Here is a 13,622-nt window from a genome sequence, read left to right as displayed (position 1 = left end):
TTTTAAAGGGGATTAGAGGGGTAAGGTGTGCAGGGAAATGAGGAGTGATAACAATCTAAATAATAGAATTGCTTCCCTCAAATTGCTCAAATGGATGTAATGGACAGAATTAACTTTTTCGGCACAAAGACTACCGAGATGAAAACTTATCTGCATAAATTACCTATCTGTCTCCATCTGACCATGCCATATGATGGCAATGATAATTAGCAGATAATCCTGTTGCCTCCAGTCTTGACTGTTTTTAATATACAACTATCCATTCTTCTTGGTGACATTAACATCAGTTTTTAAAAGATTTTGCTGTCCTCATCCTAACTCACCATTATTTCTCCTGTTGGCCTTGTGCATGATGATGTACATTGGCTTCTTCTCCAGCTGTGCCCTATTCCCACTGTTGCCTCACCCTTCTTGCGTCTTCTCCAGTCCTCCTATTTTACATCTTTGTGGATGCGCGGTTTTACTCTCCTACCATTGAAGAATGTGCATTTGGATACCAAACCCCTGTTCTACATTTCTGACCCAAAGCTTCTTTGCTCTTTCCTCTTCTTTCCCTCCAAGGCAGACATCATCGAACAGTACAGCACCAGGAATAGGCCCATTCAGCCCACATTGTCCATGCTGAACATGGTCCTTCCGCCTGCAAGTGATCCATATCTCTCCATTCCCTACATATCCATCCAAATCCACTTAAATGCCTCAATCACCAACCCTGGCAACCATACTAGGCACCTTACCACCTGTAAAAAAAAATCTGCCCTGCACATTTCCTTTAAAGTTTCTCCCTCTCTCCTTAAAGCTATGCATGCCCTCTGGTCTTCTCCGACCTGGAAAAAAGGTTCTGACTGTTCACCCTACTGATGCCTCATAATCAGGTCTCTCCTCAAACCCTTTGAACTTGTCTTTGAACACCTATTACAAATATTTCCCTTGGTGGTTTGATGTAAAATGTCTGATAACACGTGAACAGATAATGGAATGTCTAAGGTGTCAAGAAAAAATGTGAATCTAATTTCTGAAAACTAATTAGAAGAGAAAAGAAGTCATGGAACGGCAAGTACCTTTCAACAATTTATGTTTTGCTTGATTTCAGGCAAACTCTTCATCTTTTCTGAAGGCATCTTGTTTATTCATCCTCGCTCTGGAAGCATGACTATTTCAAAGAATCATATGGCTGCACTAAAGTATTATGATGGGGTAAGTGGCATCATTAGCCTTTTTTTGCCCCTGGAAAAAGTGGAGGTTTAGCACAGATGGCAGGCTATTAGCGCAGTCAGGCCCCAGTAGCTGAGTAGGTTCACATGAATGATTTGAAGGAGACTGCAGTTGTATTACTTGGAATTTGAATGCCATAGGAGTTAATTAGTTTTACTGATATTGAGGGAACTGATACAGTGGAGAGAGAGAGAGAGAGAGAGATCAATTTTCACATATAGTGATGTCAAAGACTGATGGTTGCAGTCTATAAGTTACAATCAGGCCTTTCAGGGGTGATGCTGAGAAACTGTTGCATTTCTATATTTTTCTGTGAAGTAATGATTGGTAGTTCTTTCATTTGGTTATGGATAAGAGTGGAATGCCAGGTAATGAAGATTAATGGTGACAATTTTTAACTTGAACAATCACAGTTATAACAATTTTCAATAAATTGTATGTGATATATTTAATAAAAGGATTAGAATTGTTTTAACTTGAACAATCACAGTTATAACAATTTTCAATAAATTATATGTGATATATTTAATAAAAGGATTAGAAAAATGCTACTACATGCCCAGTCGTTTGCTGTTTGATTTTTTTTTTAATTAAAAAAATATTTTAATACTTTCATTCAGAGTGACATGGATTTCATTCTTTATTACATTATTTATTTAATAAACTCTGAAACAAATCAATGTTTTGCCTTAGAGCAGTTCATTCTAACTGCTTAATTTGAACTTTTTTGTGCCTCAGAATTCTCCAGGTGTTGTTGGAGTCCTTATCATTGAATATAAGAAAACATTGCTTCCCCATCTGCCCATTCATTTGCACTCAACATCGAACTGCCTGATGTTTGCACTTATGCCAGGCTCGAGAATTTATAAATCATTTTACGCCCAGGTAAGAACATGCTATAGTTATTTTTTCAAATAAAAATGGTATAAATTTCAGTTATTACATGGTAGTGATTTTTTATTGTCACATATACCGGAGATGTAGTGAAAAACTTTGTTTTGCTGCTGTCTTGGCCAAACATACCATACACTAATACATCAGGTCATGCAAAAGAGAAAATAATAAGAGTACAAGATATAATGTTACAGCTACAGAGAATGTACAGATTTTTTTTTTAAATCCAAAGGATTTTTAAATGAATGAAAACTTTATTGTCACATGTGACAAGTCACAGTGAAATTCTTGCCAAGGAATGCAATAGTCGCCTATGAAGGATGCTTACAAAGTTACAAATCCCCCCCCCCCCCTCCAAACAGTTCCCCCTTTGTTCTTCCCCTGTCCCCCCTTTGTTATTCCTTCCTTCGCGACGGTTCCCCCATGCCGGGTTGTCCATTGTTCCTCCCCCTCCCTCACTGCGGTCCCCTCACGCCAGGTCCCCATTCTCCAATGTTCTACCGTCCCCCACCCCCTCACAGTGGGTCCACCACGCCGAGTCCTGGTTGCTCTTCCCCCTCCTTCACGGCTGTCCTGCCAAACTGGGTTCTCCTGCGTATCTTCCCTCGGTAGCGATGTCTTTACTTCACGTGTCCATCTTGTCCGTCCCTTCTTGCCCACACTGACCATCATATCTCATCTACTTTATCTCACCTGCCTGCGTTTGGCCCATATCCCTCTAAACTTCTCCTATGCATGTGCCCATCTAAATGTTTCTTAAAAATTGCGGTAATACCGGCTAAACGTTGTGATAAGTATCTGCATTCAGTAAACCTAACTGAGCTTTTCATGTGTAGTTCAGCCAGCTTTAAAGTCATGTCTGTTCTTGTTTATGTATCTGTTGTTCTGCTGCAAGTAAAAATTTCATTATTCTGTTTTTGGACATATGACAATAAAAACACTCTTGACTTTCTCGTGCAATATTTTGGAAGATAGTGGAGGGGGATTAGGGTGATCGGAGCCTGGAGAGAATGTTGGGAATGAATGGTTAGGGCCTGGGGTGAGAGTGTTGAAGTCAGATTGAGGCCATTGTTGGGGGATAGACAGGTGAGAATCACTAGTCTCGCTGGGGGGATATTTGAATTATGGGCCCAGAACTCAGCTGCCATAATTTAATGGGAACCTATTTGTTTCTCAGAGCAAGTCAAAATCTTGATCAAAAGGGTCTATTTTAAATCACAGTTGACACTTGAAAGTCAATCAATCGGGATGCTTTTGACCCAAATTATGTCCACAACCAAGTCTGATAATTGTTCATCTGAGCGGCTATTGATATCGAACTATCTAATTCTCATTGGCCTGATACATTGGACATTGGGCTGAAATCTCTACTTTTTCCAATACATTAGGCTTAAAATTGGTCTTTATACACATTTGCAGGTGATGTCGACATGGCAGAAGATGGGAAAATCTGGGATTGCACTAAAGATCTGTCAGAGAGAGCAATTATCAGAGGAACAGAAACAATTGTAAGATTTATCGTACATATCAGAAATTAGAGTAAAACTAAATGTGTAATACAAACTGTTTACGAAAGAACTGCAGATGTTGGAAATGTAATACAAACTAACATTTTTGCTTATATTTTCATTTGCATCTTTCAATATGTGATGGGGTTTTCTAGCTGATTATAAGTATTGTCCCAAACTTTTAATTTGTTTAACCAGAGGCACATGTTAAATAAATCATGACTCTGCATTGTACTGAACAAAATTCAGGAAACAACTGCAGATGCAGGTTTAAATCGAAGGTGGACACAAAATACTGGAGTAACTCAGCGGGACAGACAGTATCTCTGGAGAGAAGGAACGGGTGACGTTTTGGGTTGAGACTCTTCTTCAGACTGATGTCAGGGGAGTGGGCGGTACTGAGTTAAAATGTAGTCAGAGACAGTAAGACTGGTAGGAGATCTGGGAAGGAGGAGGGGATGGAGAGAGAGAGAGAGAGAAAGCAAGGCTAATTGAAGTTAGAGAAGTCAATGTTCATACCGCTGGGGTGTAAGCTGCCCAAGCAAAATATGAGGTGCTGTTCCACCAATTTCCGCTGGGGCTCACTCTGATAATGGAGGAGGCCCAGAACAGAAAGGTCAATGTGCGAATGGGAGGGCACATTGTTGAGCAACCGGGAGATCTGGTAGGTTTAGGCGCACTGAGCGGAGATGTTCAGCGATACGATCACCGAGCCTGCGCATGGTCTCGCCGATATACAGGAGCCCACACCTGGAACAGCAGATTCAGGAGATCAGGTAGGTTTAGACGAACTGAGCGGAGGTGTTCGAGACCAAGCGCAGGCTCGGTGATCGTTTTACTGAGCACCTTCATACTGAACAGTCCTTTGGTTTAAAGTGAACGATCGCTCAAAGCTTTGAATGTTTTTTTTTATGACAAACGGTTCACAGGTTGGACTCAGCACAATGTTTAGGGGTGGAGTGTTTGGAGCATGATCCCTCATGTTAAGGAATTGAATACACTTAATATCAGGCCCCTCAACTTTACTTCAGCCATGGTTGGCATTTGAATGGGATGCATTAGTTTGAATGGGATCAATGGGCTGGATTGAAAAGTTAATAATTTTCAATTTAGAGAGTCATAGAGTGAAACCGAATGGAAATAGGCCCTTCGGCCCAACTTTTCCACACCGGCCAACATGTCCCAGCTACACTAGTTCCATCTGTCCGCGTTTGGCCCGTATCCCTCCAAACCTGTTCCGTCAATGTACCTGTCTAACTGTTTCTTAAATGTTGGGATAGTCCCTGCCCCAACTACCTCCTCTGGCAGATTGCTCCATACCCCACCACCCTTTGTGTGAAAAAGGTTCCCAACAGATTCCTATTAAATATTTTCCCCATTACCCTATGTCCACTTGTCCTTGATTCGCCTTCTCTGGGCAAGAAATTCTGTGCATCTACCAGATCTATTCCTCATGATTTTATGCACCTATAAGATCACCCGACATCCTCCTGCGCACCAAGGAATAGAGTCCCCGTCTACTCAGCCTATCCCTTTAGCTCAGACATCCTCATAAATGTTTTCAGTAACCTTTCCATCTTGACAACATCTTTCCTATAACATGGTGCCCAGAACAGAACACAATACGTTAAATGCGGCCTCACCAACTTCTCATACAACTGCAACATGACTTCCCAACTTCTATGCTCAATTTAATTTTTATTATTTAAACATTTTTAAGACAATTTTATTTTTAATTATTTTTAGTTTAATTTAGTTTATTGTCATGTTTACTGAGGTACAGTGAATAGTTTTTGTTATGTGCTATCCATTCAGCAGAAAGACAATACATGATTACAATCGAGCCGTTCACTGTACACATATACATGATAAGGGAATAAGGTAGAGGCAGTAAAGTCTGATCCAGGATAGTCCAAGGGTCCCCGATGAGGTAGATAGTTGTTCAGCACTGCTCCCTGGTTGAGGTAGGGTGGTTCAGTTGCCATATAACAGCTGGGAAGAAATCGTCCCTGAATCTGAAGGTGCGTGTTTTCACATTTCTATACCTTTTCAGTTTAGTTTATTGCCACGTGTACCGAGGTACAGTGAAAAGCTTTTGTTGAGTGCTAACCGGTCAGCAGGAAGACAATACATGATTACAGTTGATCCATTTACATTGCACAGATACATGATAAGGGAATAACGTTTAATGCAAGGTAATGTTTCTTTCAAAGTGTTTTAAAATATTTCTGATACTGGACATTTGGAAGAGTTTATTGGCCTTTGCTGCTGCAGTGTAAAAGGCCATCTCAGCAACCTGGTTGGGCCTCAGAATCCACTGCCCGATTACAGTTGCACCCACGGCTCTCTCTGCTTTGCCGATGGCTGCGGCAGAGAGGACTGGAGTATGAATTGTCCCAAGGACAATTTCAGGAAATCTTTGTGGAGATGCCAAGGCCAGCTGTTTGGATTGCTGCATGGAACTGTTTGTGATAAAGGTAAATCTTTACTGTTTATTGAACTGGTAAGTATTGTTGCATGTGTGCTCTTGGGTTGTATGAGTTGGTCTTGATTGTATTGCCAAAGGGGGATCTGCTGAATAAACAATAACCACACTGTATTGCTATCCTGTAGAATGAACGTCTTAATCCTGAACATATGCAATCACATATTTTGCTGTTTATCAGCAGTTAATGCTTTGCCTTTGATTTTAAGACCACAGGACATAAATAACTTGATCTCTGAAAATTTCACTGTAAAATATACATTTTTGATCTGGAAACAACAAAATAGTAACCTTCAATTTCTGGCGTGCATGGCAATGAATAACATGAAAATGTGGGAAATAGGGATGGAGACCACAGGTATCAAATACATGGGAATATAAAACTTATTTATACAGTATGTAGTTGGACTCTGGATTCCTTTCCTTCAGGTGTAGTGAAGGCAAGTTTTGTGCTTCCTCAAAGAGGGAATTGGATGAATATATGATACAGAAAACTTTACAGACTACAGAGAAAGGGCTGAGTGCATCCTGTGCTGAACCACTCTGCATTGGATTATATTAATTATAAAAAATAAAATATAGTGTAAATGTATTTAAAAACATCCTTACCTAAAACTATTAAATCCAACTATTGTCAAATGTATATTTTTTTAAAGTGCTCTCCTCCATTGGCCCTCTTTATCAAGGTCCCATTCACATTTATTGGATAGCTCTATATACGCTGGCTGTCTGTGGCAAAAAATCAAGAGTCAAGAATGTCCCAGATAGGACAATGAAATTCTTGATTGATGCAGCACAACTGAATATGTAAACATAGTACATAACGGGAGAAAAAAGTTCAGTGTGTATATATACACATACACACATACTCAATAAATAAACAGATATAGTGCAATAATAATAATAGTTTGTTGTAGTTCAGAGCTTATTTGTTGTCGTATTTAATAACCTGATGGCTGAAGGGAAGAAGCTGTTCCAGAACCTGGACGTTACAGTTTTCAGGCTCCTGTACCTTCTTCCCGATGGCAGGGGTGAAATGAGTGTATGGCCAGGATGGTGTGGGTCTTTGATGATGTTGGCAGTTCTTTATGACGTTACCAGCAAAAGATTAGGCATAATGACTTTGCCTAAAATGTAATAATTTTGTTTTACGCATAGTTTAAATTTACTAATGTGATACATTGGCATTAAATGTCCTATTATTTCTGGTCTTTATACTTCAATTGTAAATTGCAACTTTGTCAGTATAGCCCTTGCATTCAATAGGGTGTTGTTCTTTCTTCACTATCAGACATTGCAACTTAGAAAAGGTTTTCGAAGTCCAATCTAGAACAAGAAATGAAGAAAGGAGCCGTTTAAAACAATTCAGTGCTGATATACTAGGACTTGATGTGTAAGTATACTATTGAGTTTTGCTAACAGTGATGTTTCTCTTTTCATCTTATCATTAACCTTTTTTTTTCTACTTGGGTCTTAAATTTAATTTCTTTGATCAAAATTCCCTGCCCATGATATTTTTCTTGCAACTAAAATAATCATTCAGATAATAATCTGCCTTCCTGGTCTTGGCACCAGAGTAGATAACCTTACATTCATCCACATCATACTGCTCCTGCCATGCATCTGCCCACTCAATCAACCTATCCAAGTCACCCTGCAGCTGCATAGCATCCTCCTCACAGCTCACACTGCCACGCAGCTTTGTATCATCCGCAAACTTGGAGATGCCACATTTAATTCCCTCGTCTAAATCGTTGATATATATTGTAAATAACTGGGGTCCCAGCACCGAGCCTTGCGGTACCCCACTTGTCACTGCCTGCCATTCTGAAAAGTCCCATAAATTCCTACTCTTTGTTTCCTGTATGCCAACCAGTTCTATATCCATGTCAATACCCTACCTCCAATACCATGTGCTCTAATTTTGAGCACTGTGCTCTAATTTTGCAAGTCTGCTTTACAATTGAATCCGATTAATATTGATGATCTAACTTAAAATTATATTCCTGCTATCTTCCCATACTCTTAAACTGCTGCACAACCAGAAATATATCTATCTCCTTTTCTAGTACAGGTGCACAACCTTTTATCCGAAAGCCTTGGGACCAGACACTTTTCGTAATTCGGAATTTTTCCGCTTTCAGAATGGAAGATTTTTAGCGTAAATTTTAACGGCTGGCTCAGTGGTAGAGTGCTCGGCTCATATCCGCAAGGTCGCGAGTTTGCGCCTCGATCCCGGCAGTTACTCGATCATGAGTTTGAGTCTTCAATGTAGTTTTTTCTTGCAGAATAGGAGAGAATAGGGAGGGTTAGGCTGGGATCATTCTCTGCGAGATGATCTTAGTGCGGGAGACAAGTGTAGGAGAGGTGTACTGACTGTGTGGGCAGAACTTTGGAAATGATTGCCCACCATTCTCAAAAGCCGCTGTGTCTCCCTGTCCCTGGGATAGCAGGGGGCGATCAAACAGCACAATACCCCCCTCCCCCTCCAACTCCAGAGGAACCCGCTCCCTGATGGGCCGCTACGGCGACGTGGCAGTTCGCCCACAGCCCGAGCTGCGCCCCCTCATCCGCAACCCGGGTTCCTCTGGAGTTGGAACGGGGCTGGGCTAGAGTTGCTGCTGGCTGTGGGTCTCTGGGATCGCCGTGCTTGCAGTGGGCCTGGGGGTCGGTGTCCTGTTGGTCCTGACGTCTCCGGTGACTGGCACTGACCTGCTGGCATCGCCGACGTGAAGACAGTGCAAAGCCCCCGCACCGGTGCAATGGGCGGGGAGCTGGAGAGGGGAGGGAAGGGGTCACACAAAATGGCCGGGAAGCAGAGGGGTGCAGGTGGGGTGAAACTGAAGGGGGCGACAATCTGCTGCTGCCTGCCCGCTGAGTTAAAACGTTCCCACGGTAGACTCACGATACATTGTATATCGTGAGTCTACCGTGGGAACCTTTTAACTCAGCTGGCAGGCAGCAGCAGATTGTCAATTATTAACCCTCCCGCGCAATATACCCTCACCTTCTCTTTTATGAATGGGGATTTAGTTCCCCTTTCTTCGAGGACCGACCGGAGGTTCCACTGTCACCTCTGCGGGCCGCCCTCGGTGAACGTCTTCAAGGACCTTTCTTCAAGGACCGAAAAAATGTCCGGTATTTGGAGCTTTTCGTTATTTGGAATTTCGGATAAAAGGTTGTGCACCTGTACAATGCAAATATAGTAATTGTACACAAACGTTTGAGTGATATTTCTAAAGTTACTTCCATTTTTGAAGCTTAACTCGCATTTAACTCGGAACGTACGGAAAGTGTATGTGAATTTATTTGTAATCTAATCCATAAAGATTTACGTTAATTTGTTTATTATTGTCACGAGGTACAGTGAAAAGCTATGTTTGGCATGTTATCCAAACAGATCAGATATAGCATACATGAATAGAATCTGATCAAACTCGTTTAAAAGATAGAGCAAAGGGGAAGATAGAGAGTGTAGAATATAGTTCTCAGCATTGTCGCACATCAGTTCCATAGACAAAATCCAATGTCCACATTGGAGTAGAGGTGAATTGGACAATACCCTAATTCATGTAATGACAGTTAAGAAGTCTAATAACTATGGGGAAGAAGCTTCTCCCTAGTCTGGTCCTGCACACTTTCAAGCAGGAAGACGAAGGAATGATTGAGTGGGACGTGTTGAGTATATTGGCTGCTTTTCAGAGGAGGCGTGAAGTGTAGACGGAGTCAATGGTAGAAAGTCTGGTCTGAGTGATGGACTGGGTTACATCTACAACTCTGCAATTTCCTGCAACCTTGGGTAGACATGTTCCCAAACCAGACTGATGTGACCCATCAGTATGCTTTCAATGGTGCATCTGTAGAAGTTTGTAAGAGTTATTGGAGACATGCTGAATTTTCTGTCTCCTCAGGAAGTAAAGGGATTGGTGTGCCTTCTTGGCTGTCGCGTTAATGCAGTTGGTACAGTCAAACAAAGCTTTTCACTGTTCCTGATAACATGACAATAATAAACTGAATTAAGACTAATTAGACTCCAAATAAATTCACGTACTCTTTCTGTAAGTTCCGAGCTAAATGTTAGTAAAGTTTCAAAAATGGAATTTACTAAAAATCATTGATGCTGATGGGCGCATGGAAGTTGATAACTATTTCCTTCCTGACATTGAGGGAGAGATTTTTTTTCCTGATACCATATTCGTCAGTTCCTTATCTCCTGCCAGTTTTCCATCCCATTATTATTCGTGATTCGGTACACCATAATTATGTTATCTGCAAACTTGTAGATTAAGTTAGAGCTGAATTTGGGTGTACAGTCATGATTGTATAAGGAATAGCTAGATAATCTTGGTTCAGTTTTACCCGACACTTTGGACCAACATTGGAAACTAGATGTGTCTTATCCCTTGTTTACAGGTTTGTACAACATTTTGCCGTGAGTAGCATGAGCCACGAGCCAGTCAGAAGTTCTGATCTACCCATATTATTACAGCAACCAAGTTCGTTCTCTTCAGAGAGTGATGATCAGAATAAGGTAATGAAGCACTTTTTTAGTCCTTCAGTACAATTAAAATGTTACTTAGCTTTTCATTATTATCAGGAAATTGTTTGTGAATTGTTAAGACATGAAACAAAGGCAATTGGACAGATGCATAGATAGGAAAGGTTTAGAGGGATACTAGACCAAGTGGGGCCTGTTGGGTCCCATGTTCATACGGGAGGGCTGGTCCCCTAAACGCAATGTTCCACCTCTCCACCAATTCCAATATGCAGTATGGATGTTGTGGGCCGAAGGGATTCTTGGGCTGGCAGCTCAGTCACTCAAGCCTGGTGTGCTGGCAGCTCACTCATTCACGGCTGGTGGGCTGGCAGTTGACTCACGGCTATTCCTTGAAATTCTATTTCAAGCAGAGTGCAGGCCACCAAATTCAAATGAAGTTTCCTACCATTTCAAGCAGGGTGCAAGGCCACCAAGGTGACCTCTCTCTACCCCATCTTGCAGTGACTGAGCCACGCCCACACTTCTGGGTTTTATAGTCCCTCCACCCCCTCCCACCAGAAGGGGCCTGGCCTTCATGGCGGTGATTGACAGGAGAAAGAATCTCGGCATTTTTTAAACACTAAATTTTTAAACGATGGGAAAAATCCTCTTGTCCTGCACAGCAGAAGGGGACTCTAAGATAGTCAAAAATCACAGCCGTAAGTGGTAACGTTTTTTCTAAAACCAATATGCAGTGCAAACAGGAAGTGGTCAAGATGAGACTTTTAATTATATAGATAGGTCAAATGCTGGCAGGTGGAACTTGTGTAGATGGGGCATCTTGGTCAGCATGGGCCGGAGGACCTGTTTCCTTGTTCTATGATTGACTATGAATGCTTATACTCACTTTGTGTTAGGACAGGAAAGGTACAGTGCTCACGTAAAGTATTGAAATAATCCATATTTTATTACATCTTTAATTATTTCTATCCATCTACATATTTATATTAATATTTCACAGTAGATTGAAAGATACAAAAGTGAAAAAAAATTGCTGTACTGAAAATTCAGAATAGAAAGTAACATGTAACGTAAAGCATTTCGCTTCTGGTTCTAATGGACCCGCTGAACATTTCCAGCATTTCATTTTTTATGTTGAAAGATGTATTGAATGTTACTGTCAAGATATTATTTGAGTGCCAGGAAAATATGAATATAATTATGCCTTGAAAATCACCAGACCAACAGATGTGCAAATAATCAGCGGATGTAGCATGGTTCTGTGGAGAAAGATCGATAACATTTCAGGCCAACGACCCTTCATCAGAACTCATCATCACAATAAAATGTTAACTCTTTCTTTTTTTCACACAATGACCTTTTAGATATATTTTGCAGCCACTACCTGTATCCTGTTCATATTATAAGAATTGTCTATTTTTTGTATTTATGGCTGGGATAAAATTAATTAATTTGTTCATGTAAGTGGTTATGCACTTCAGACTCCTCTGCCAGATATCTGTGAGAAACGTACAACTGACACATACACACAATTCTAAGGATTCAAAAATAATGTATTATTATAAATGCTCTTACTTCTCTGATGCTGTTTTCGACAGCATAGAAACTTGCTCTTTGGCCCACCAAATTCAGGTTGAGTTTTTTGCCATTTTAATCCATTTTACTAGCATTAGGATAACATTCTTCTGTGCCTTAATATTTAAGTGTCTGTCAAAATGCCTCTTAAACATGGCAATTATCTCTATTGCAAATGTAGCCTACACTTTGTAAAAAAAACTGAACCCTCCTTTAAAACTCCTAACTCTCACATTAACCTATGTCATCCTTTGTTTGATATCCTTGCCATGGAGAAAAAAAGATTTTGACTACCTATTTTATTTATGACTCTCATAATCTTATGTACTTCAATTGGTCCCTTCAGCCTTCTTTGCTCCAGGAAAAAGAAGCCCAGCCTATCCAGTCACTCTCCATATCTAAAGTCTTTGATTCTAGCAACATCCTGGTGAATAACCTTTGAATTCTCTCCAGTGCAATAGTTTGGCGATCAGAAATTCACACAACATTCCATGCAGCTAAACCAATACTTTGTACAGTTACAATAGAATGTTTCATCTTTAGTGCTATGCCCTGATCTGTGAAGGTTGGCATGCTATATATCTTCTTCACCACCTTATTGACTTAAAAGCTTTTGGCCCACTGGTCTGCATCAGTCAGGGAATTGAATATACAAATTGGGATGTTACAATATGTTAGAGAGTGATTTACATCGGGAATACAATGCCAGAGGAGGTGTTGGAGTGGAGATAATTTCTAAATTTAAGAGGCATTTTGACAGACACAAACAGCAATGCACATAAGGTTTTTAAGAAGGAACTGCAGATGCTGGAAAATCAAAGGTACACAAAAAAGCTGGAGAAACTCAGCGGGTGCAGCAGCATCTATGGAGCGAAGGAAATAGGCAACGTTTCGGGCCGAAACCCTTCTTCAGACTGATCGGGGGTGGGGGGAGGGGCGGGGCCAAGAAACGAAAAAGGAGGAGGAGCCCGAAGGCTGGGGGATGGGAGGAGACAGCAGGGGGACTGAGGAAGGGGAGGAGATAGCAAGGACTAACAAAATTGGGAGAATTCGATGTTCATGCCCCCAGGATGCAGACTCCCCAAGCGGAATATGAGGTGCTGTTCCTCCAATTTCCCAGGACAGAGAGGACGGAGTGGGAGGGGGAGGTGAAGTGCTGAGCCACCGGGAGGTCAGCTTGGTTATTGCGGACCGAGCGGAGGTGTTCGGCGAAACGATCGCCCAACCTCTGCTTGGTCTCACCGATATAGATCTGCTGACATCTAGAGCAGCGGATGCAATATATGAGGTTGGAGGAGACGCAGGTAAACCTCTGTCGCACCTGGAACGACTGCTTGGGCCCTTGAACGGAGTCAAGGGGGGAGGTAAAGGGACAAGTGTTGCATCTCTTGCGGTTACAAGGGAAAGTGCCCGGGGAGGAGGTGGTACAAGAGGGAAGGGAAGAAAT

The 13,622-nt window shown here is 41.4% G+C and overlaps 1 protein-coding gene across 5 annotated transcripts in view; it reads left to right on the top strand.

Moving 5' to 3' along the window:
• dnaaf9 (dynein axonemal assembly factor 9) overlaps positions 1-13,622 on the top strand; it is a 109,363-nt gene that overhangs the window by 70,569 nt on the left and 25,172 nt on the right. For all 5 annotated transcript variants that reach the window (XM_055642897.1, XM_055642818.1, XM_055643124.1 and 2 more), the window contains 5 exons: positions 1,094-1,197; positions 1,954-2,100; positions 3,529-3,617; positions 7,394-7,495; positions 10,516-10,633. In XM_055642897.1, the coding sequence (XP_055498872.1) occupies positions 1,094-1,197; positions 1,954-2,100; positions 3,529-3,617; positions 7,394-7,495; positions 10,516-10,633 (560 nt within the window). The remainder of the gene's footprint in view (positions 1-1,093; positions 1,198-1,953; positions 2,101-3,528; positions 3,618-7,393; positions 7,496-10,515; positions 10,634-13,622) is intronic.

Source organism: Leucoraja erinacea, chromosome 1, assembly GCF_028641065.1.
Source record: "Leucoraja erinacea ecotype New England chromosome 1, Leri_hhj_1, whole genome shotgun sequence".
NCBI lineage: Eukaryota > Metazoa > Chordata > Chondrichthyes > Rajiformes > Rajidae > Leucoraja > Leucoraja erinaceus.
Note: the sequence above shows the minus strand (reverse complement) of the source record. Positions and strands in the feature narration are given on the sequence as shown.